The sequence below is a fragment of the Ruditapes philippinarum genome, unplaced genomic scaffold, assembly GCF_026571515.1.
Source record: "Ruditapes philippinarum isolate M1 unplaced genomic scaffold, ASM2657151v2 ctg1363_1_1_1_1, whole genome shotgun sequence".
NCBI lineage: Eukaryota > Metazoa > Mollusca > Bivalvia > Venerida > Veneridae > Ruditapes > Ruditapes philippinarum.
The window spans coordinates 334,773-360,603 of NW_026855186.1; the positions used below are offsets into that span (position 1 = coordinate 334,773).

The 25,831-nt window shown below is 33.0% G+C and overlaps 1 protein-coding gene across 6 annotated transcripts in view; it reads left to right on the forward strand.

Annotated features, from left to right (window-relative positions):
- Positions 1 to 2,064: 2,064 nt before the first annotated feature.
- Positions 2,065 to 25,831, forward strand: part of LOC132742381 (serine/threonine-protein kinase A-Raf-like) — a 47,879-nt gene continuing 24,112 nt past the window's right edge. For 2 of the 6 annotated variants that reach the window (XM_060730768.1, XM_060730770.1), the window contains exons 1-7: positions 2,065 to 2,185; positions 5,759 to 5,860; positions 8,821 to 9,105; positions 9,963 to 10,063; positions 11,481 to 11,598; positions 18,878 to 19,029; positions 20,442 to 20,478. In XM_060730768.1, coding sequence (XP_060586751.1) covers positions 2,087 to 2,185; positions 5,759 to 5,860; positions 8,821 to 9,105; positions 9,963 to 10,063; positions 11,481 to 11,598; positions 18,878 to 19,029; positions 20,442 to 20,478 — 894 coding nt within the window. In that variant the 5' untranslated portion in view covers positions 2,065 to 2,086. Of the gene's footprint in view, positions 2,186 to 5,758; positions 5,861 to 8,820; positions 9,106 to 9,962; positions 10,064 to 11,480; positions 11,599 to 18,877; positions 19,030 to 20,441; positions 20,479 to 21,897; positions 22,076 to 24,018; positions 24,113 to 25,831 lie in introns of all 6 variants that reach the window. The other 4 variants (XM_060730765.1, XM_060730767.1, XM_060730766.1 and 1 more) reach the window with 2 other exon arrangements.

The window sequence follows — 25,831 nt, forward strand, 5'->3', positions numbered from 1 at the left end:
CTGGAAGTTACAATAACAGATATTGTGGATATTGTATGATTGAAACAAGTCTATGTAATTCATTTGACACTTTCATGGACGTTTCAAGTGTTCACTGTGATAACTTTTGTGAAATTTTAAGCTCTAACCTGACCATTTTATTCTTTATAAGAAGAAAAGTTTTGCTCCTATGTCTGAATAGTGTATTCATTTTGAGGCCATTTACAGAATAAAGAATGAAAAAAAAATTAAAACGAAGAAATGAAAATTTTGCCAGTGTCCCCCTTTAAAACGTAAATTGATATTCGTAATAGATATACAAATTTAGCGGGACTAATAATTCAATGACCAAACTTCCTCCTTAAATGACTTGTTCATCAGTAATTTAAACTGAAACAGCAGGGTGTTAAAGATAAAATTTTATTACCCATGTATTATTACATAATATCACACAATTGGTATTCCCTTGAAAGTGGATTGGCAAGGCGGTATAATTATATAAGTGTCAAACGGATTGGCACATGACCGGTTGTTCTTTGCCAGCTATTTAAAAATATTTTAGTACCATGACATAGTTAATCACTTAAAATTATGAAAATCGTAATTAAGTTACTTTTGTTTATACCAATCTCATCAATATTTATTAATTGTGCAATGTGAAGTGACAAATAGTGTACGTGACGTGCATTTTCATGTGTTACGAGGAACCGGATAAAATGTGTGTTATTTCACCACCCATGTTAACTTCTCAAGAGTTTGAAAAATTATTTAAATATATTTAGCTTCTATGTGACTTAAAAACTTCTGTTTGGCATCACAGTCAAGTCGGATAGAGGATAAAATTAGGTAAACTGAAAACTAAAAATGCATTTTCACGTGTTCCGACTTATTTTCAGAATGATATAATTAACCTCGATTTTATAATAATATATGTTATAAAATTTCTTAAGTTTTCATATGGACGATTTCAACAACAATTAAATTGACTTCTTTATTTGCTAATACATGTATATTTATTCCGCATTTTTTTGCAACAATTATCTCAACGTCAGGTTCGTGATCGTAAGGGGGAACTCTTTTTGCCCTACGCAGATTGCGCATGCGCGAGTAAATACTTCTTTCCGTCAATTTTTCATAGCAACGGACCGCGTCGTAAAAAGTGTGTTTCACTGCAGTGAAAAAAAATGCTTACAGTGAAAATACAGAAACTGAAAATACGCATTTTATTCCATTAATATAAATTTTATATATGCATGTTAACTAACACTACAAGTACATTTTCTTTTGAATACGACACTCCCTCGATTTAATGTGTGGGCACTGGTTAAAATATTTACAAAAGCGAAAAAATTATAACTTTGTAGATAGTATGATTGATAAATTATTATATTAATATGGGGACCAGTAGAGGCGAGGCACAGTGCACGTTTCTCTTGATTGTGACTGTTTCATGTGCATTACGTGCTTATTATGTTGTTTTTACTGTCAATGGACCATACATGTATATATTATATATGTTCCATTGACAGTAAAATGAATATTTGTACGAATCTTTAGATGTGGAAATGTGTTTATAGCTATGTGGGCAACTTTGTCTGTGGAGTACATTTACAAAAATGAATTATATCCTGGCATAAGGATTCTGCCTGTCCCAAATTACAGATACGGAATATTCATTTAACATTTGATATAGCAGTTTCAGGACTTAAATTACAGCCGTGATAGTTTCGAGACAAAAAATCTGCTGCGTTCGTTATAAGTATATAGTGAATGTGTTTTACAAATCATATACTTCTTCGAAATATAGAATTGGTGTCAAGTTGATGAACGAACAGATCTAGCATGAACTGGTGCCAGTTTTAGCAGTTTATATATCAAATTTACATAAAAAAGTTTCCGTGATAGAAACGCGATTATTATTTTATAGAATCACATCATAAAATATCTGTATATTTTAATATACTAGCAATGAAATACGATTTAACTAACTTACATCTAGTAAAAAGGCATGTACGGTGCCGTTGCAAGTTAGCGTGACGGTTAGACACGGTGGCCGCGAGATGTTATTATCATTGGTCACGTGATCCTGTCTTCTTATGCAGGTAATATGGCGGCTGTTGAAGATTTTCTACATAATGGAGATGTTTCTTGCAAATTTACAGTAACACGAATGGAAAACGAAAATATTGAACAGTTGAACGAGGAGGTAATCTTTGCATTATGTGTTTGCATTGAAACATTATTCAGAAACAGTTCCTTTGTTAAAAGAAAAAGTAATTTGTAAAAATGCCAGAATTTCTGAATTTGATTCTGAAAATGTAAGTTCTGTTTCATCGATCTTCAGTGTTTGTGATATTTTTGTTGTCGAAGATTTTGCAGATAGTTAACTGAAATCAAGATAAAATAGCAAGGTATATTGACATTTGGCGATGTAGTTAAGACAAAATTTGTAAGTGGGTCATTGGTTTGACAGATTTTTTTTTGCCTGTGTGTGGAACAATTTTTTGTAATGTCAGACATGAACTAATGCAGCAGACGATAGCTTAATAATTCCATGCATAAAACGACAGTCTTATACACACATTTATGTTGCCATGTTTCTGTTTAAATGGGGTTTGTTGCTTTTAACTTATAATTGATTTTGGGAGAAATAGAAAACAGCTGATTTATCAAAGTTTTTTTTTTCATCAGTTGGTAAAATGATTCAGTGTGACATGTGGTAATTTTATTTTTTACACTTTATGCTCATTTTTGATTTACCAAATTTAATTACGTGTTAACTGGGGAGGAAAAGTAGTACGCAGTAGAGCCTTGGACACCAGTTTGTGGGTTAAAATAACACCAGTGTAGAACTCCACAATTTACATAAGTTTGAGTGATTACTGCTTATAACACCCAGGAAGCATACACAACTGACATGACTTAAATGTGCGATTGTCTAGGTCCCCAAACTGAGGTTTGGCATTAATGGGAAAGCAAACCTTGTCATATTTTATCGCTTCAAGGAATGTTAAAACTAGCTGTATCATGTAAGGACCAGAATGGGTCCTATGTATAAATCTTATAACACACACCCAGTATTATTGATTGATTTTGGAATTTAGTTTAACAAGCTGCAGTCTGTTAACTTAATATGTCGAAACAAGCTTTCTTTTTGTACCTCTGCCGTCTGGTAATCAAAAGCTAGAACTTTAAAAGATGCACATGGACACCTATGACCTACAAATGTTCATCTCTTGAATTTTAATTGATTGAGCCATTTTAAGCATAGGCACAATCAGGTACTTTTTCTCTGTATCCTGTCAAACGATGCAGTAATATTACGCCAGATGCAAAGCTTCAGAAAATTTTCATTTTTGTGAATTTTATGGTACCTCACAGGCCTAGACATTAACTTTTGAATCAGGTTGTCCTGTCGGGCAAGTAGTTTTTAAAACTACTTGCCCTGACCTAAGACTTACTTGTCCTGACCTAAAAATGGTAAAAATGTATAAATCAGAAAAACAAACAAGCTCATACATTAATACTTCTTGTATTAGGTAATGTTAACATAAGGCAATAAACTGGACATATTGTTTATGAAATTGATTGTTAGTTAGACACAAATATTTTTTGTATTTAGTAGTTTTTCTAAAACATCGGTTCATCTGTTTATTCAATGTGAATATACTACGGTCATGTACATTTGTTGATATAGGAAACGGAAGGAAAAATATGAGCATGCGCCGCGGTAAGGTAATTCCCCGTTCAATCATCAAGTCAACAGCCGTAAACGAGTCTTCGTTGACTAAGTTCATAATGTTGTTATATTAGATTAAACAATAAATCATTTTAAATGCAAAAACTTTATTTAACAATTATATTTAAAGATCAATATGATTATTTACATATTTTCAATGATATCTTTACATGCAAACATCAAAATTTAAACAACAGCTAACCCGGGAATTACCTTGTACAAAATTAGATATAGTCTATTATTAGAACGGGGAATTACCTTACCGCGGCGCATGCTCATATTTTTGCTTCCGTTTCCTATATCAACAAATGTACATGACCGTAGTATATTCACATTATTGATAATGATTCATGGTGTATTTTGTTTTAAAGATGTTTATAAATGAAAAGATGTTATTTCTATTCATTTTGTACATGCATTTTGTCAATGATGCTTTTTATTTTCACTTGCCCTGTCGGACAAGTGCTTTTCAAAATAACTTGCCCAGACCAAACTTTTAGTTGTCCCGGGCAGTCGGACAACCGTTAATGTCGAGCCCTGCCTCAGTAGAGTGGTCTTTTCTGATACTCCAGAAGCATTTAAATGCAAGTGTTTTTTTCATGTGTACAGTGTAAACTTACTTTACAAAGCCTTAGTCAACTGGTGTAGAGAATAGTCTGATAAATAGATTTGGACTGCATATTATTAGGTCATGTACAATATATTTTGCTTAAAATTAGGTCATGGATGAGTACGCAGATACCCGTGGGTAAGGTACATTCTGGTCAGCAGTCGCAGCAGTCGCAGCTCACCTGTTGACCAAATCAAATTTATAACGCAGCAAGTGATTTAGTTCAAACTTGTCTTTATTATTCCTTGCAGTCAATAATTGCTGTTTGATCATTAAAATAATTATTTTAAACTTTCTCTTGCTGAAAGTTGGATAGGGTTCAGATTTAATTTCAGACAGAAGCTCTTCTTTCACATGCATTGGCAGCATGGACAATTTTGCAGATGCATGATAACTTTTGTCATAATAGAGTCTCATATTCCAGTTTATAAATATGACAGCTTCTCAGATGCAAATCAGGAATTTAAGCTGCTTCGAAATAGAAGACGAAAGACCAGCAGTGTAATTGAATTTAAGTTTCAGTATTATAGAAGGACTAATGACACAGGATCTGCTTGGCCACGGCCCTCAGTTTGGGGGAGTTGGTTGCTACCCTCACCAGAATTTCAGTATATGGGGGAATTTTTTCAATTTCCTTTTTGGTCAAATATCAATAAACTACCACTTATAGATTAGTGTTTTTTTGGATACCATTTGCTATTGTTAGAAATTTTGAGGACGAAAGTCTTCCCGGGGCATCCATTCAAATATTGAGCCATGTGAAATGGAAAACAGTGCAGACTTACAATATTTCACCTGACAAAAACACCATGAAACAGATCAATTTTACTTGTAAAAATCAGCATAAATTTTTAACTTTTTTTCCATTAGATTTTATTTTTTTAGGGGGAATTTTTACCTCTATTAGGGGGAAAAAACATACAATTTTGAAGGGGGACTCTGGCCAATATTCAGCAGCAGATTTGAAAGATCGAGGGCCCTGTATGTATTTCCTGTTTGCTTGTGATGGAAACCAACAGTTACTGTCTTCCCCCATGAAGTATTGTCATGATATTACCTTTCTGTTTCACTTGTTTAGATGGTTAAAATTTAATTTTGTCATGATCAGTTATTTCTGTTAGGTAATAGTTGATACAGGGCAATCACAATGTAGTGTCCCATTATCTTTTCTTATAATTGATGAGATATGGGAAATCCTAACCCAATTGTGAAAGGTTTTATTGGACAGAAGCCTTTTGCTTAATAAAGTTTTATTGTTGTTTATAGTGAAGTGGACATTGTGTAAGCATATGTAAGAAAGTATTGCACATTGAGTGTAACTAAGATAAACTTAAACGAAATTTTATAAGGTTTTTCAGCTTCGATTATTTCATAACCCTGACAGATTATCCTATTTGGTTAGTGAGAAATGTGTGTCTCTTTATTTTCAGATTCGCAATCTCGAGAAGTTAATACGTCTGACAAAGGAAAGGTTAGAAAGGTTGAATGCTCAATTTGGAAAAGAGAGGCACCCTCCTGCCTTGTATTTACAGGTATTGTTTTACTACCTTTGTCATTCTTATGATTCTAACACAATAGGGGGTTGTGATGTAAATCTGATTCACTGACATGATATCATAATTTACTGAAATACTTCTGATTCAGCTGAAAAATACAGAAATTTTATTCTTGATATTTAATGATAAAAATGGTAAAATATATACATTTGTATCATTGCCTTTCTTAGGTAAAAATAAGTTTTGGGAAGAATCAAATTACTGTAAACAATAATTTAGTTCCAAAATTGTACAACATGAATATATACATGTACAACAACCAAGGAGAAAAATTTTGTGGATTCAAAAACAAATCAATTTGACTTTAACATTAAATGAAGAATGAAGGTTAACTTAGGGTCTTATTTCTTCCTGTGTAAGCTGTAGTGTTGGTGTGATTTAAAACCAAAATAGATAATTGAGCCTCGTCACGATAAAACCAACATAGTGGGTTTGCGACAAGCATGGATCAAGACCAGCCTGCGCATCTGCGCAGTCTGATCAGGATCCATGCTGTTCGCTTACAAACCCTATAACAAAACAGAGAAACTGATAGGGAACAGCATGGATCCTGATCAGACTGTGCGGATGCGCAGGCTGGTCTGGATCCATGCTGGTCGCAAACCCATGATGTTGGTTTTGTTGTGACGCGGCTCAATTATTATTTTTACATGATTATTCTTTTGTGTTTTTCAAAAAGGATTATTATTTTTATTTCCTGGGTACAAATACTTACAAAAATAATCATTTTTAAACTATAACAGATACATGTTCACCTATTGTTGTCACCGTGAAATCAATATTTTTTCTATAGTGGATTTATTTTCCTGGATCTTGAATTTTTAACAATTTTTGAAGATCAGTCTTATTTAAATTAATTATAATTTTGCTTGGTAAAACTATACAAGTAATGCATTATGTTTAACTTTATACAGTGCAATTTTACATCTTGGCTAGTACTGCATTTTGTGGTCGAGGGGTTAGAGTCGATGACTTCTAATCCAGTTACCTCTCTGGCGTTGGTTCGATCCCCGGGAGATGCTTTGGTAGTTTAGCGCGGAGGAAGGTTGTCAAGTACTGGTGTAACTCTCCAGGAACGATGGTTAGGAAACTACCCGCCTATATGACTGAAATACTGTTGGGAAAAGGCGTAAAATAAAACAAACAAACAAACTGCATTTTGTATAGACTCCTATAATTCGAACCCATTTAGTTGCCTGTTAAGATCATGCAGGTCTGATGGCTGTAATTCTGACTCCTCATCTCTTTTAAGGCAATCCCTTGGCCACATTAATAATCTGTCTGTTTTAAAGTTGTAAATTATTGAAACATTTACCTATACAGAACACTTTCATATAAACATATATGAGCCGTGTCACAACAAAACCAACATAATGGGTTTGTGACCAGCATGGATCCAGACCAGCCTGCGCATCCTCGCAGTCTGATCAGGATCCATGTTGTTTGCTTACAGACCCTTTAACAAGTAGAAAAACTGATAGCGAACAGCATGGATCTTGATCAGACTGCGCGGATGCCCAGACTGGTCTGGATCCATGCTGGTTGCAAACGCATTACGTTGGTTTTGTCGTGATGCGGCTCATATATGATATTATTTCTATGAAATTGTTTGAGGTGAAAAGTGGCTTAGGTCATTGTGCACATTATGCTAGACACTAAAAGAAATGTAAGTAAAAAATGAGAAATGCAAGTTATTTTTGGTATTACTTACAATCTTTTGCCAGGGAAAATAATGTAAGTTTATGCACCAATTGATTTTAAGGAAATAAAATATTAAGATAATAGAAATGACAATGTATGAAAAACAAGTGATTAAATTATGTTTATCAATAATATGTTGAAAAAAGTGCATATTGACTAGTAGTTAAGATATTAGTTTGAACCAACAAAAATTTGCAATGCCCCCACTTAGATTTTCCCTTTTTAGCTCGATTATTCACAGAATAATCAAGCTAATGCATTCACCCACTTGTCGGCGTCCCTGTGGTTAAGTTCTTGAAAGGAATGGATTGAAACTTCACACACTTGTTCTCTGTGATTATCTTACATGATTGGCACAAGTCCCATAACTGAACTCTTGATTTGCTTTTTTTCATAATTATGCCCCTTTTTCGACTTAGAAATTCTTGGTTAAGTTTTTGCGTGTAAACTGGTATCTCCATAACTACTGAAGGGAATGGATTGAAACTTCACACACTTGTTCTCTGTGATTATCTTACATGATTGGCACAAGTCCCATTGCTTTTTTCATAATTATGCCCCTTTTTCGACTTAAGTTTTTGCGTGAAAGCTGGTATCTCAATGACTACTGAAGGGTTTGTGCCTTTTTTTGGACAATTTTATGCGTTCATAATAATAAAGCAGTGATTTACTCGATAAAACATCTTAATAACAAGCCTTTGTACCTTTTCGGACAATTTTATGTTTTTATATAGGTAAGCATTATTATACTCAATGAAACACCCTTGTGAAAACTTTTTGAATAGTCGAGCGTTACTGTCCTCGGACAGTTCTTGTTTTTATCCCTCCCACTCATTGTCATGATGAAACAGTGGAGACATCCGCATGGGATGAACATACTCTTTTGTTTGAGTATGGTTGAAAGACTGAGACCTCAAAAACTAAACTTGCTTAATTATTTCTATACTGAGGTTTAATTCAGTTAGATAAGTTAAGTCAGTAAATGAATTAATTGAATTGAAACAATATTTCTGTAACACTTTTAACTCAAATCAGACTAAGAATAACACAAAAATATGATTTTCAATTTATTTCTGAGTATATTTTTTCTTTTATCTTTTGCATATCTTCGTGTTTTAGAGCCCCATCTGGTCTATAGAAGAATTTAAAATTTTATTTTTTAAGTTTTTTGACCACAGTGGAGTTCAATGACCTTGGGTATGAAAATACATTAGTTTGTATTATTTTGATTACAGGAATATGAAGAACTTGCAAATAAGATTCACGAGTTACAAACACAGCTTCAAGACAAGCAAGCACTTATAGACAGTGAACTCGAGCCGCCAGAACCCCCACCCAGACCCGAGCCTGCGAGACCCATATATCCGACTACACCTATAAATCTGGCTCCCAGCTCCATCGGAAATGGGGCAAAGATTGAGTCGGGCGGCGATATGGGAGCTTTACCTAGCCCTAGTCTGTCTATGAAGTCACCTGTTGGACATGTGAAAGCATTCTTGCCTAACAATCAGCGTACTTCGGTAAGTAGATGGTATTTTGTGAAATACCCGAGGTAAATGATGAGTCAGTTAAGGGATGTGGAGGATATTAAATTTAACATGTGAGGAAGTTATGAAGCTAACTTAAAATTTTTTTAATTTTTAGGTAGAGGTTAAACAGTGTGGTAATGATTTTGTGCATGCACTACACACTCTTAAGGATATTTACACACATAATTATTTATTTCATACAGGTGTTCTAGAAATGCAGTTTTTCAAAAATTAAATATCGTCGGGTGTCCTAAATTCACCCCTGTAGTGTCCTAGAGTCAGAAAGTCTCAACAAATGTCGGTTAATAAAGAAAACACTTTTAACAGTTGTATATTTTTATACATCAAAGTAAATATAATGTATGCAAAATTTCTTTATCATAGAACGCTTGAATCATAAGGAAATATAGTGCACCAAACTAGCACTGTAAAATGCTAAGGGTTACAAATCATGGCCACCCGAGGATAACAATTTTTGAAGCAGATATATAGCTATATACATTTTAATAGTTATAATACTCATATGGTTCAAATAGGTGGCAAAATCAACCGACTTCATACACTAGCTTAAGTGAAGACTTAAATGGTGTAAGTTTCTACTGTGACTGTGAAATATGACTCGATTGATTGGATAAAAGTAGAATTTTCATTTGTCATTATAAAGTGTACACGGAAAACTAGTAATCTCATTACTCATTCTAAAAATAGCAAATTGTGGAAACGAAATCTTGAATTCTGGAATCTCATTTGTTATTTTAAATTTAGTAGAACAGTGTATAGGAGTTTCGGAAACTTACCATGTACATGTAGTTCAAAGGTTTCTGAATGATTTTGTTTTGTGTATGTAGGTGACAGTGAAGGTGGGGAAGACATTAGGTGAAGGTCTGGCTAAAGCAATGAAATTACGAGACTTTGATACAGAAGACTGTGATGTATTTGATAGAACAGGGTAAGTTATTTTAAAAAATGTTTGTGTGTGAGTCGAGTAAGATCAATGTGACTATTAGTGTCAGCGTTTTTTTCTCTCTACTTTTGGAATGGTGCCAGTACCAGACTGATTGGGAAAAAAATGCGTTATTTTGACTAAAATTGGAAATTTTTTTAATGCATTTTTTCAGGAACAAATGAGATTAGACATCATGAATAAAGATAGCTAACAGCTTCTACTGTCAAAATAGAACTATTGAGTGGTGATTTATATGAATATGTTGGATTTAAATGATCTTAGAAAAATCACTTGGCCTTGTGGGCATTTTGAACAGCCATTTTGGGAATTTTACATTGGAAATTGGGAATTTTAATGTCTATTTTCTATTGGGAATGGTACCGTTTTAGGGTAGTAGTTATATAAAGAAAAAAACACTGTCTACAGATTTTAGATTTTTTGGTCTAGTTTGAATTAATAGATACAGGATATTAAATGAGTGTTGATTAATACTAAATTTATTGAACATGTTGAATAAAATTATATTATGCCAGCCTCTGCCTCAATAAATTTAGTATTGAATCTACATGGATAGAATATTCTATTTATCACATATCTAAAATAAGAAGAATGATTTACAGTTAAAAAGAATTATTTTTTGTTACAGTGTAACATTTAGTTTAGTGAATTTTAACACTATGTTTGTATATACCTGTAATACAAATGATATAATTACACTCATGCGCCTTGGTTTATGTGAGAGATTAATTTTAACTCAATTGTGATGATAAATTCTAAAATATCGTGACCAAATTGAAAAGGAGATAACCCATTACTGCATTAATGTGACAATATCATACTTCAAAAATCATAAATGTTTACTATCAATGTATATTTTGCATGTTTTTACTCGGGGATACATTAATTTTGTGTAGAGTTAACTATATTTCTACCCAAATACTGTGAGGGCTATGTGGGCTTCTTACAATGTGTTGAGTAGTATGTGGGTTGTAATTTATAAATATATTAAAACAATATGTTACAATTTTAAAAACTGTCTAAAGTTTACTAAAAATTAGCATAGTTCTTATGGCGTGCCTTGTTAATGATGTTTTTTTAATTTGTTTTGTAACATCAGCAAGTCTTGGGTGTCCTTGTCCAAATGGTTAAAGTCATTGCATTCAATGACTTTCCTCTCACCACTCGCCAGAACTTAAGGGATTCTTTCATATGAGGAAGCACTCCACGTAGCTTATACAACATCTGTGGTTCTACTGGGGTGCCTGTTAGTGCCTTAAAGGGGCTTTACTAGTAAATCTGTTAAGCTGCCATATGACCTCTACTGTGTTGGTGCAACATAAAATTCTACTGAAAGAAAAAAAAATCAGCAAGGAGTGCTACTTTGATGATGTATTTAACTTTAATTATTTTGTATCATCAGGAGACAGTTCAGTTGGGATGACCCAATGACAGATGTCGCAGGGTATGAACTGACAGTTGTGTTGAAATCAAATACAGGACGTCAACAACGTTTCCCAGGAGTTCCCAATCATAATATAGTATGTATAGCAATCTTTTCATTTCTTTTAGCTCCTCGTACATTCTGAAGCTAAGTGTTTATAAATGTTGTTTATCTGTCTACATTTTTCTTAATGATTCATTAGACCCCAGGATCAATGTCATTTGGTGGCTTGGCCGAGTTGTAAATACGCCAGACTAGTAATCTAATGATAGCTACCCACATGGGTTCAAACCCTATTAAGGGCAAGTTGTTGTTTCCTTGAGCATGAATCTTTACACTCATTGCTCAGTACTGGACTACTGGTTGGTTTCAGGAATGGATAAGAAAGTGTGTCTGTAAGCTTATAGTATCCTACACAATAAAACTAAAATAAATTATGCATAAACCAAATTCATGTGATTGTTCCATATGTGATCCTCTTTTGATATTGTAAAATAAAAAGGTATTCCATCCTAAACTTAGGTTGGATAAAGGCAGGAAAATATTTCTTTATAATATCACATGCCAAAAACAGTTTCTCTAAGTTTGATATATAATTTCGTTATTTCAAAAGAATTGAGTTACAGATGACACTCTTTCAGGATTAATGAAATAATTTTGCTTTGTCTTAAAATATTCTTGCTAGTTAAAACTTTTAAATGACATCTCCTAAACTAGTGAGTTAAAGGATATGCCCTTAACTAGTCAGTAATATCATCTATAATGTATCTACTAAAATACTTCAGGTGTTGTCATCATTATGAAAATTTGTTAACAGTTACATGTACATGCTATGTCCCCTTACTTGAACATTTTGTCTTGAAAAGTACACACTTTTTATAAATAATCATTTAACAATGTTAGTTATTTTACTCATTCTAACCTTTAATTATTCAGAACATTTTAGTTATGATTATTGATGGGCCTTTCAAAAAAATAAAAAAAATTGTTGTTTTCCTAATATCATTGAAGGAGTGATGCAGGGTTATAATTGTACAGTGTTATTAAGATAACTTTAGTCAGCCTACTTAGAACAATAGGGAGTTTATTGGATTTATAATCCAGGGGTTCCTGGTTTGATCCTCCGACTGAGGTAGAATTTCTCTGTGACTGTTGATCTATAACATTTGGTCTAAATGGTGATTCGTCTCTCACAGCTAATTCAGAAATCATACGGGATTAGTAGTCTTTCACTTGTAAGGAAATTAGTAAATACTGGCTAATTATCTATGAGATAGGTAGATGACCCCTGAGATATGACCAAATATATATAAAGCACTACGCCTCCAGACTCATACTAATTTTCATGAAAAAATTGAAAATGTATTTAAAAGTAAAATATTGTGAAGTAACAAAAAGGGAGCAATTAACACATTACAAACATCACTCTTAACTCGCATAAATTACCAAAATCAGGTCAAAATATTCGAAATTGCTATATTAGTAATGCAGTAGAAATATGGTTATGAATACTGAATAATCAATTATCATTCGCATATAATAGACAGGACTGACTTTGAGAATTTGGCTCCCTATAAGATGCTAGAGGCATTTTGTAGTACAAGTGGTATCTTGGTGTATTTAACCTATTTAAGGTATGCTGAATCCGGTAAAAGTGGATACCAAATTGAAAAACTTGATCTTGACCATTGAAATGGCCATTTGAAATGACCACTAAAATGGGCGCCAAATTTCTTTATCATAAATGGATGATATATCAAATAAAACTTTTAAGGAAAGGAAAAGCCTGAAATTTGTCACAAAGCATGTTTAGGTAAAAACAAATTAGACACCAAAACAGAATTAAAAAAACAAAACAATCCAATATGGCCGAATAATCCAAGATGGTGGACATTTATCTATAGGCCAATATAATACTAATATAGAAGTAATATTAAAGATAGTTCTGAAAATTTTAAGGCATTTAAACATAAGAGACCTGTATACACTTCACTCTTCCCTGCCCTATCTGCTTCATATAGGGCTTTCATGTATTTTATCTGGCACTCTATGCAAGCAAATAACGTGACTACTCAGATTCCTACTGCGTATGTGTGAGGAGGTTAAACATTAAAGTACATCTGAGTACTCTTGGGTTTTGATGCTCGTTTTTTTGTTATCGGTCGTCGTCTTCGTTCTTCTGTAATCGGTCCTGGTCTCAGTTCTTTTGTTGTCAGATGTTCTTTTATCGGTTCACGTCTCTGTTTTCGGTTGTCGTCTTTGTTCTTCTGTTATCGGTTCTCGTCTTCGTTCTTCTGTTATCGGTCCTGGTCTCAGTTCTTTTGTTGTCAGATGTTCTGTTATCGATTCACGTCCGTGTTTTCGGTCGTCGTCTTTGTTCTTCTCCGTTCATCTGTCAGTTCTTCTGTTATCGGTCCCTGTCTCTGTTCTTCTGTTGTCGGTCCTCGTCTCTGTTCGCTTGTTGTCAGTTTTTCTGTTATCGGTCCCTGTCTCTTGTTCTTCTGTTATTGGTCGACGTCTCTGTTCGCTTGTAGTCAGTTCTTGTGTGCACAGTCCCTGTCTCTCTTCTTCTGTTATCGGTCCTCGTCTCCGTTCGCTTGTTGTCAGTTTTTCTGTTATCGGTCCCTGTCTCTCTTCTTCTATTATTGATCGACGTCTCTGTTCGCTTGTTGTGTTCACGGTCCCTGTCTCTCTTCTTCTGTTTTCAGTCCTCGTCTCAGTCCTTCTGTTATAGGTCCTCGTCTCCATTCGCTTGTTGTCAGTTCTTGTCTCCGTTCTTCCTTCTGATATCGGTCGTCGTCTTCGGTCTTGTACTTTCGGTACTTGTTTCCTGTTCCGTTAAGGTCTTCTCTTGTATACTATGGTTGCCGTCATTCTGTGTCGATGTCCTGGTTTAGTCATTTATTCGTTCAGTGGAGTAGCGGCCGTCCCTGTCTCTCTCCTGATTTCAGTCCTCGTCTCTGTCCTTCTGTTATCGGTCCTCGTCTCCGTTCGCTTGTTGTCAGTTTTTCTGTTATCGGTCCCTGTCTCTCTTCTTCTATTATTGGTCGACGTCTCTGTTCGCTTGTTGTCAGTTCTTGTGTGCACAGTCCCTGTCTCTCTTCTTCTGTTTTTAGTCCTCGTCTCTGTTCTTCTGTTATCGGTCCTCGTCTCCGTTCGCTTGTCGTCAGTTTTTCTGTTATCGGTCCCTGTCTCTCTCCTGTTTTCAGTCCTCGTCTCTGTCCTTCTGTTATAGGTCCTCGTCTCCATTCGCTTGTTGTCAGTTCTTGTCTCCGTTCTTCCTTCTGATATCGGTCGTCGTCTTCGGTCTTGTACTTTCGGTACTTGTTTCCTGTTCCGTTAAGGTCTTCTCTTGTATACTATGGTTGCCGTCATTCTGTGTTGATGTCCTGGTTTAGTCATTTATTCGTTCAGTGGAGTAGCGGGGGATCGAACTCACGACCCCTTGATTTGTAGGCAGACAGTGTTACCACTGCACCATAGCGCCCGCTCTGAATAATAACCATTTTTGAAAGTCCTTTATACATTAAATACTATTTCAATGGCTAACAAAGAGTGTATTACAATTATATTTTAACACCTCTATTATGTAGCCAACCCACGTGACTTTTATATATGGTCAAAGTAAATATTACTCAATTGATTACAAGTAATATTTTTATAGATAACTTTGCTGTTACTTTAAGATATCCTGGATTTATTGGAAGGTACCCGGAATTCTAATGTATATCAAATGATGTGATAATCTTCTTGTAGAATTTTCTCAAAACCGTGACTGAATTCCAAAATTTTCGAGAGCTGCGATGGTAAAGCAAGCACACATAGCAATCTCCCGGTTTCAGACAATTCGTCGCTTGAAAAACGTTTTGTTCTAAGTGCCAATTTGTTGTTTTTGAGAAAAAAGCATGTAAAGATTTAGTATTACATAACTTTTTTATTTAATGTCGGATTTTGAAAATTTAAAAACTACTAAACGTGATGTCGAGAGAACATCTCAATATCGTTACAGATATGTGGATTTTAATTTTTCCTCGCTTAAAAACCTAAAAAAACATTTGGAGATAGAACAGTCCTTGTAACTTTTTTTCAAAAATTGTTAAAATCAGAGTGTTCAATGTGACTTAGAACATTATGTCTTTTAAGTTAAATTGATTTATAGCATATACAACAGTATGTTTTATCTTTAAAAGGCTACCAAAAATGCTCTCAGCTCATTATCCCTTAATTAGTTGACTTTGACACTACACTATTTCTTAGACCATATGTATCTAACTACATGAACTACGACATTCGAAATCTTATTAAAATCCCTAAATCCATTACATTATTAAATGACATTTAAACAAATAATTTAAATAAATAAAGATAAAATACCCACATAATTTTTGTAGACATTTTATCTATTTTTATAACTTTGGCCATATTCAAAGTGATTCAATGTCTGTGAAAAGAAAGTTATAGCCGCAAACGGGAAAAGAAAACTTTCAAATTTTCTAGAATGCTGGAAAAATCTTTCAAGATTTTTTTTAATGAAAATTTAAAAGATGGTCAAATTCAAATTCCTTCCAAAAGTATGAAATAGTAGTAATTATTTTGTAATGCTCTTTACACATTCTGTTTGTGTTGGTGAGAAGTTCTTATAATTGAAGGTATGTTATAAAATTTTTTTATAACTTAAATAGGCAATGAAAACATATCTAATAGAAAAGACCTTAAAGGTGAAGCAGGCATGACTTATATTTTAAAAATGTCATATTTCAAGATTGTTCGTGTACAAAAACAATACAAACATAATGCTATATAAATATTCATTTAGAAATTCAAAGTCAAATTACAAGACAAACAAAATATACGTATAAGAATATTTTTCTTCCTTCTGTCTTTGGTATAAAATGTGTTTACTTTAAAGCAATCTATTAGTTATATAACATTAACGCATTCGAAAACATATATTATATGTAAACGTATAATATCTATAAATTTTCTTAAAGGCCTTTTTTGTCCCAGAAATGCTTTTATCTTAATCTCTCAAAAGCCAGATATTTGGAGTTCTGTTATAGTTTCCAAAATATTCCACATTGGTCAGTAACCTAAACCATCTTATGCTTTTGTTTCATATTGGCAATGAGTACAGTCAATTTTCTAAACTCATATGTGTCTGTTATAAAGATAAATAATTGTTTTCTGAGACAGAATGTACCTTATGTTAAAGAAACGTTAGAACATATAACAAATTTTCTTTTTTTACGAATTTGTTTGATGAAATTGTATGATCACAGTTGTTTCTATCCGAAAATACACATCCGAAATTACTTTCAAATCATGATCAGTTTTGCTTGTTGTTTAATTACAGGCAGTGACTTTACAGGACTTAATACTAAAATGTCAATGATTTGAGGGAATAAATGAATACATAATATCATTCAATACTTATATTTAGTATTAATTTATTAAATAAACAACAAACCATCTAACTCAAATGTTTCGTACAACATGGCGGGTGTCCTGCTATCACATGATTTGATGCTATGTTTTGATACGATAATTTTGGATTTAGAACAGTATGTTGCATATATCCCACAGGTCACGTGATATTTATCGATGATATGATTAGTCCACTAAGTTAGAACAGTCTATTTATCAAGACATAGTAAATTTGTGGAGATAGAACAGGATGGTTTCGTTATAATTTATTTATGAAGCTGTGAAGCACTAATATAACATGCCAAGGAGATAGAACAGTCCATTACGGACAAAATTGTGTATTTAACTTGATTTTGGAAAATTAGAAATTAGAAAATAGAACATTACAGTTTTCAAGCGACGAATTTACGACTCGATGAAAATATGGTTTTGTTATTATTGTTGTTGTTGTTTTTAACTTTAAATTTCAAATTAAATAGTCACTTATTTTTAAACAAGATGATAAACATTTGGTGTTTTCTGTAATTTTTGTTAAGGGTGTGATGAAGTATACACTTCTAAGTTTAAGATGACTTTTTATCCATCGTATACCTTAATGCAGTTATAATTGAATCTAAAAAATGAATTATGCAGACATTATTTTCAGCAGAAAACAACAAATACAAACAAAACCACACACAAAAAACTTAAATGCAGCATACATGTGTAATGTTCAAAATGTGCTAAAAAACGGCTCTTTATTAATTTCAATATTTCAGCAAGTTACACATTTTATAGATGAATGGGACAGAAATATTGTTGTAACCATTTAAAAAGTAGGATTTGTAAAAATTTGTAAGTTGGCTATTTTTTACCTAGTTTGCTCAACACTCAATAAACACATTTTATATATAAACCTGAGGTAGAAAACAACTTTCATAGATTGAGATAGAGCCATAATGTCGTAGATATTTGGGTTGCAGTATATATATAAACCATAAATACTTTAATAAGTGCAAAATAAATGAAAACAAAATGAACAACTTAAAAAAATCATAGCTACAAATAATGTTAAAAATTACGGAACACCTGAAGTGACATTTTTTCCACACTTTCTCCCGGAATTGAAATCGTTTTACGAGATAATAATTCCCAATTAGAAAAATTATTTCGTTTAAATTACGAAATATTGATTCCTTATTACGAAATATTATTTCGTAATTACGAAATATTAAATAATTCGTTATTACGAAATATTATTTCGTAGTATTAATTTGTTATTATGAAATATTCATTCTTTGGTAATATTTATTAAGTAGGATTTGAAACTAAGTTTATTGTTTAAAAAATATAATCAAGTAAACAAAACATAAAAAGTGATTTTTTTTCAATCTTAGTCTTATACCTTAACGCACTAGTAAAACAGTACTGTATATTACTGTTTATTGAGCCATCGGGCTTATTATCGTTATATTTGGTGGCTAATTTCATTAAAATCTGATCATATTGAATAATCATTTGATTTTGACAAGAATAATTAATTGCATCATATTGTATCATAGTTTTAATGACCTATTTTAGTATTTTTAAGCGGCCATTTTGAATTGACCTTTTGAAGGTCAATGTCAATTTTATTATCTTGGTATCCACCCTCATCGTCTTCAGCATATCCATATTAGGTTAAAACTCTCAAGATATTACTTGTACTATAAAATGCCTCTAGCATTAATATTTTCTTAAAATCAGTCCTGTCTATAACATGTAAATGATTACTTAAATCTTGAATATTATTACTTTTCCTAAAGTCTTAGTCTGTTTTTCTCAGGTTTAATTTTAATGAAATACTTGGCTCATCTGGGGGCATGCTGCTTTATAGACATCAAACCCAAACAAACAAAACTGAGATATCATACTTATTTACCAATTATGTATTTAAATTTGCATTAAAAATGATGACATGTTTTTTCTTGCAGGTACGAAAAACATTCTTTTCTTTAACTTTCTGTGATGTTTGCCACAAGTTTTTACTGCAAGGTTTTCGCTGTCAGACGTGTGGTTACCGACTTCATCAGCGATGTAAGGAAAATATTAACCCACAATGTGATACTAGGAATCTTACTAAACAGTAAGTAGTTGGGTAATTTTCATTACATCTAAAACAATGACTTAAAATTTTGAAACTGTAAACCAGTCTTCATTATGAGAATCTGATTGGTCAGTTCAAAAGCTAAAAATTTGAAATTAACCAATGGTGTAGTTTCGTTTGAAGACTGGTATACATTTTCATAATAAGTGTAAAGATTTTGGATTCTATTTAAATTTAACAAGAAAAATTTTAAGAAAAATACTAATAAATTCCTTATTGAGTAAAATGCTAGAAAACTAAGTAATAAGCTTTCTTTCTGATTATTTTCATGGATAAGTGTAAAAATGCTGGACTCTGAATGAAATAATGAAGTTAGATCTTGCTAAAGGAACCTCGGTGGTTGAGTGGTTAAATCCTCTGCCTACCATTTCTTTGGGTTAGAATCCCCAAAGTGACTAAATTATTTCATGTGAGGAAGCCATTCTGCTAGGTTACGGAGGTCAGGTGGTTCTATTTACGGCTTGTCTGAAATGTTGCGCTTTAGGCAAGGAAGGTATTCCGCCACTGAATGTCTTCGGCCACCCAAAGTCATCCACCACCATTAAAGCTTATAAGGTGTCAGGTGGTCTGAACAGTGTCATTTTGACTTAAATCCCAACATACCCTATTGTTGATCCTGCAGTTATTCCTACAGCTTATTGCCTAATTTACAGGTATATAAATAATCAACACAAAATGAAATAGACAGTTGCTGCAATGTTTACAGTTTGCTGAAATGATTTAAACACAATGATTGTGAATATCATTGAATAGTTACCTTTTGTGATATTGATTTGTAAAGGATATGGATTTAAATTTTAATAATAAATGTCATGCATCGTTTAGAGGTTGACATTAAATTTTAATGCTGTACTCAAATGCTGTTGAATGTATTGTAAAACAGTCAGATTAATGAAAAAAAAAGTGAATTAAATCATAAATGATAAAGGAACTTGAAGTTGGAACTTGAATTCTTATTCTTGTATAATTCTGACAATTTAACTTTAGAGTCATTTCAAATTTGGATAGATATGTACATTGTCATTATTCAGATTATTTTTCACTTGTGCCATTTCAAATTTGGATAGATATGTACATTGTATTTCATGTAACCTTAGAGGAAGGTGTAAAAATCATAAAAAATGAGCCGCGTCACGACAAAACCAACATAATGGGTTTGCGACCAGCACGGATCCAGACCAGCCTGCGCATCCGCGCAGTCTGATCAGGATCCATGCTGTTCGCTATCAGTTTCTCTACTTGTAATAGGGTTTGTAAGAGAACAGCATGGATCCTGATCAGACTGCGTGGATGCGCAGGCTGGTCTGGATCCATGCTGGTCGCAAACACATTATGTTGGTTTTGTCATGACACGGCTCATTAATGTTAAATGATTCAACAATTTGTATCAGATATCTCCAAGCTAATTACCTTTATCAATTGCAGTGGGTAAGAATTATTACTGTATTTCTATGACAAATATGAACACAAATTTTAACAAGCATAATAGTGGTTACATTTAAACGGTAATTTCTTTTCAGGATATATTTTCCCTTGGATTAATTTTCTCCAGGATTTATTTTCCCTTTTTAGAACATATTATTGTAATTTTGGTATCTTTTTGCGACAGGTAGCTATTGTAAACCTAGAAATTAGAAAAACAATTTTGGAAATGCTTTAAGTAATGCTTTCCTAAAAATGATATGATTTAAGAGGTAAAAATTATTTACACAAAATTGAATCAATTCTACAAATGATTTCTTGGCTTGTGTTTCAGAAAATGAGTTTGAAAAATGTAGCTGAAGATCAAAATTGTGATGATAAGATATTAATTAATAAGCCAGAAATTGTCGTTCAGAATTATATAAAGTTAGAAGTGTCTGGAGAGAGAGGGAAAAAACTCTGCCCAACATGTACCAGGTTATCACGTTATTGTTAAAAGTTGTGTTCATATTTTGTTGCCACAAGTTTTGTTTATATATTGACTTGTTTAATGTTGATATGTTAAATTAACCATGTTTATATTTTACCACAGGTTCTGGTGGCTACACATGTTTACACTCCTAATATCTTGTTATATTTCATTAGAAAACATTCAGTTTGTTGTTACATAATACCAACTGGTTGCATTATATTATCATTTTGTATTTTCATAAATTTTCGTAAATTTTAGAATTTGATTAAAACCCAGCTGTAAAAACAAGATCTAATTTTTTGATGACATGGAGTTTTTTTAATAGCAGGACATATTGAGTAGGAATCCTTACACTACAAATGTTTTCTAAGTCAATGATAGAAAAACAATGTGGAGAGAAGTTGATTTTTAATTGTGGAGAAAAGAATACTGACAATTTTAAATTGCAGCAACCTCTTATGTAGATGAAGTATTATCTTAAAAAATAGAAAAGAAATAAAAAACTTCTTGCGCAAAAAAAAATGTTAAACCCATTTTAACTGTTTCAAGAACTTTTTACAGATTTTTATGGAATATTTAGGATATGTTCTCCAAAAAGAAAGTGTTTTGGTTTTAACAACAATATAGCTTTGATAAATTAAACATACATAGATTTAGAATATTTGAACATATTATCAATTTGATTCGGAATTATTTCGTTTTAATAGTTCTTGGTGAATCTTTTAGAGAATGTTCAAGAAATAAAGAGGTCATCGTCATTTTAAACATTTATTATTGTAAGGTTCATTTAACACACAGAGAAATTTAAAAAAGTTTAACTTTAAAAACAATAGCTTTTGTAGTATAATTTTAAACCAGTTAATTAATTATAATGGTAACGGCTATGTTTTGATTAATATATTCACACGAGTGTTTTCAGTATCACCGTTAACAACTGTTGCTGTATGTTTCAGTTTACTAGCGGACAGTTTTGGTCACTCAAGCATGTTACTTTCATCATACCAAAATGCCACCCTTTCTCAGCCCTCCTCACGACCGTTTGCCAATCGGCAGACGCCACCTCTTGTACAGAGAGGCAGATCTACGTCGGCACCTAATGTTAGCTTTGTAAATACGGGTACCACAGAGGAGGTATGTTGTGAAGCCGGGTATCGGTCATAAAACCCCGTCCCCAGCACAGCTGTACTAGTAAATGTCATATAGTCTGTAACTGGTGAATCTGTGACATAACATATCATATACAGCGTGTATTTTTAAAAAATTTTTATACCACTCTTTTATTTGATTTACAACATACAGTTTTTATAATAAAAAAGATCACTTATGCCAATGAATGGTATAATGCCTGCTCAGGCGAAAGTTTTAATGTGTCGGTGAATGATCGGGTATTACAGTTCACGGAAACACCAGTTACACGTATATTTATATGCAAGAACTTGCAGCTTGATGCCCTCATAGATATGCACTTAGCTTTGTTTTAACATCTATTGTTTTACAGGTGTTTGAATAAGTATTCCAGTGTAACTTTATAATGTATAAAACTTCAATACAACTTTGACATTAAGTTAAAGTTCAACTTTTAGTGCCTATACCCCTTTGTGTCCCCACTTCATAAAATCTAGAAAAGAAATACAATGTAAAGAAGTCCATCGCTAGGCTGATATTGGTTTTATGATCTATTAATAAGAATAAAAAAAATTAATCTCAGGGCCTAGGCCAAATCTAATAACAACCATTGCCCTAGACTAAATTTGATAACTAATATGTCCTAGGCCAAAGCTAGTAAATATTTTGTTTATGAAATCATATAATACAGATATAAGGTTTTACAGAATGTGATTTATTAAAATGGAGTTTTGTATGTATGAAGTATACACTGGAATATGATGTATTATATTGCAGCTAACCAGACTAATATGCTAACATTGTACAGTAGGAGTTATTGTTCTTGAAAACATCTCATTCTTATACTGTATATACCAGTATATAAATAAAACCAGACTTTGAACATATCTGCAGATGTTTCTAAATTAAAAATTTTACCACTTCATGTTAAATGTTGAACACTGAAGCAAATGTTAGGGGGATGAGGGGGGGGGGGGGGGGATGTGGGGGTTAAGGTCGCTTGCACTTTTCAATACCGTGAATGAACAGACTTAAGTAAAGCGAGCCGGCAGCATTTTAAATTTTGCTGTTTTGGGCGTTCTTGAGGGATTCCGTTTTTTTTCTTCTTTTGAATTATTTCATTTGACGGTTTAGAAATTTAGAAATAGAAATAAGATTTGAAATAAAATGAGAAGTTTTCAAGGTATATTTATTTGACTATTGCTATGTGAAGTTAATGTACAGTGCTGTCGTGTACGCACTTGTTTGTTTTCTTATCATGTACAAGTAACAACACCTTAGATACCTGATCATGAAAAAAAAGCTAGCCTAGACAATGTTTAATTTCTATTTTAAAAATGTTCAGTGTTATTTTTGTTTTTACAATATCTCAAATTAATTTCTTATTGAGGTGAATTGAAGCCATTCATTTGTAGCATGAGTTATGGAACTTTTAATTGTTTAAAAGTTAAATTATTCATATTATCAAATAGTGCTTTGACAGTTTCATAAGGTACCTTGAAAAGTAAAGATTTTTCCCCAAATTTTTAAGTACAATGTAATCGGAAAAAAAATTCTTCCCTGTCATTGATTAATAAGTAGTATCAAGTGTTGTTACATGTATATATATTTGAGATAGTTTAACTAGCTTGGATGAATCACGTGATAGACAGATTGATTGTTGTGTTGAATGTCATTAATTTTTGCTGGTGTTTTCCAAACACCTCTCGATGCCCTATGTGTTATTTTTGGATGTGTTTTTATTTCTGGTGTTTTTTTTATCCGGCACCTAAATTGCTGATGCAGTGTTGTTCAGGCACAGTGGAATGATGTACATTTATATATAGTGGTGTAAGATATGCAAAGTTTACACACACACACAATTGGTTTAATCGAGTCTAGTCATTTTACAAAACACCTTAATCATCGTCTTGTGTTTTTGGTTTCTCTTTTGTTCCCGTACAATTTAGACACTATCCTAGGATTTACATTGAACCGATTAACTTCATGATGGCAGAAAAATCGCTATCTGCACCGGACGTTAATTTGCCAGGTGCAAAAGAGGTAGGTGCTCACATGGCAGGTCACGTGACCTACAGTGTAATCTTCTCTAAATCAACTTCCTCTCCTAGAACAAATTTCACATGTATATATTCAACCCTAGGTTTTTATGCAAAATATATTTAAATATTATTTTTTTACCCTCACTGAAGCCTTTGCACACAATGTCAATAATCCTGATATGAGTTGTTCCCCCTTTATATTGTCAGATTCTTGACTAGTCTGTATGAAACAAATAGTATAGAGAGATTCTGATGAAGAAATCTTTTTAATTTAAACTTGCTTTATAACACCAGTATAGAACTTTGCACATCAGTCTCACAAGTCTCTGTACAGTTGAATTACCATTTTAATATTGAAATCCCTAATATATTATAAGTAGAAGAAAAAGTCATCTGCCTGTTTAGCTCAGTTGGGAGAACATCACATCAGTAATTAAAAAGGGTGGCTGGTTTGATCCTTGGTCGAGGCAAAATTTCTCTGGGTCTAACATTAAGTCATTTGTCTATTACTGGTGATTCAGAAATCATGTGGGACAAGTTGAGTCACTTGTTGTGAAATTGTTAATAACTGGTTTTTAGTCCCCTACCGGTTTACCGGAGGGGACTTTAGGTTTACCCTCCGTCCGTCTGTCCGTCTGTCCGTCCGTCTGTCCGTCTGTCCGTCCGTCCGTCTGTCTGTCAGTCCGTCAGTCCGTCCGTCCACAAAACTGGATCCCGCGATAACTTGAAAAGTACTGAAAATATTTTTATGAAACTTGGTATATGGATAGATGGCAGTATGGAGATTATGCACGTCTTTTTCTTTTCTTCCTATGTTGAAAATTCTGGTTGCTATGGCAACAAATAGGCTAAAAATATGGCAAATTTTACACATAAACTGGATCCAGTGATAACGCAAAAAGTACTGGAAATATTTTTATGAAACTTGACATATGGGTAGATGGCAGTCTTGGAATTATGCACGTCTTTTTCTTTTCTTCCTATGTTGAAAATTCTGGTTGCTATGGCAACAAATAGGCTGAAAATATGGCAAATTTTACACATAAATAACGCAAAAAGTACTGGAAATATTTTTATGAAACTTGACATATGGGTAGATGGCAGTCTTGGAATTATGCACGTCTTTTTCTTTTCTTCCTATGTTGAAATTCTGGTTGCTATGGCAACAAATAGGCTGAAAATATGGCAAATTTTACACATAAATAACACAAAAAGTACTGGAAATATTTTTATGAAACTTGACATATGGGTAGATGGCAGTCTTGGAATTATGCACGTCTTTTTCTTTTCTTCCTATGTTGAAATTCTGGTTGCTATGGCAACAAATAGGCTGAAAATATGGCAAATTTTACACATAAACTGGATCCAGTGATAAAGCAAAAAGTCCTGGAAATATTTTTATGAAACTTGACATATGGGTAGATGGCAGTCTTGAGATTATGCACGTCTTTTTCTTTTCTTCCTATGTTGAAAATTCTGGTTGCTATGGCAACACATAGACTGAAAATATGGCAAATTTTACACATAAACTGAATCCAGTGATATCTCAAAAAGTACTGGAAATATTTTTATGAAACTTGACATATGGGTAGATAGCAGTGTTGAGATTATGCATGTTTTATCTGTTCTTCCTATTTTGAAAAAATATCAGTTGCCTTGGCAACAAATAGGCTTAAAACATGGCAAATATAACAATATTTGTGATTAGTCAAAAAGAGCT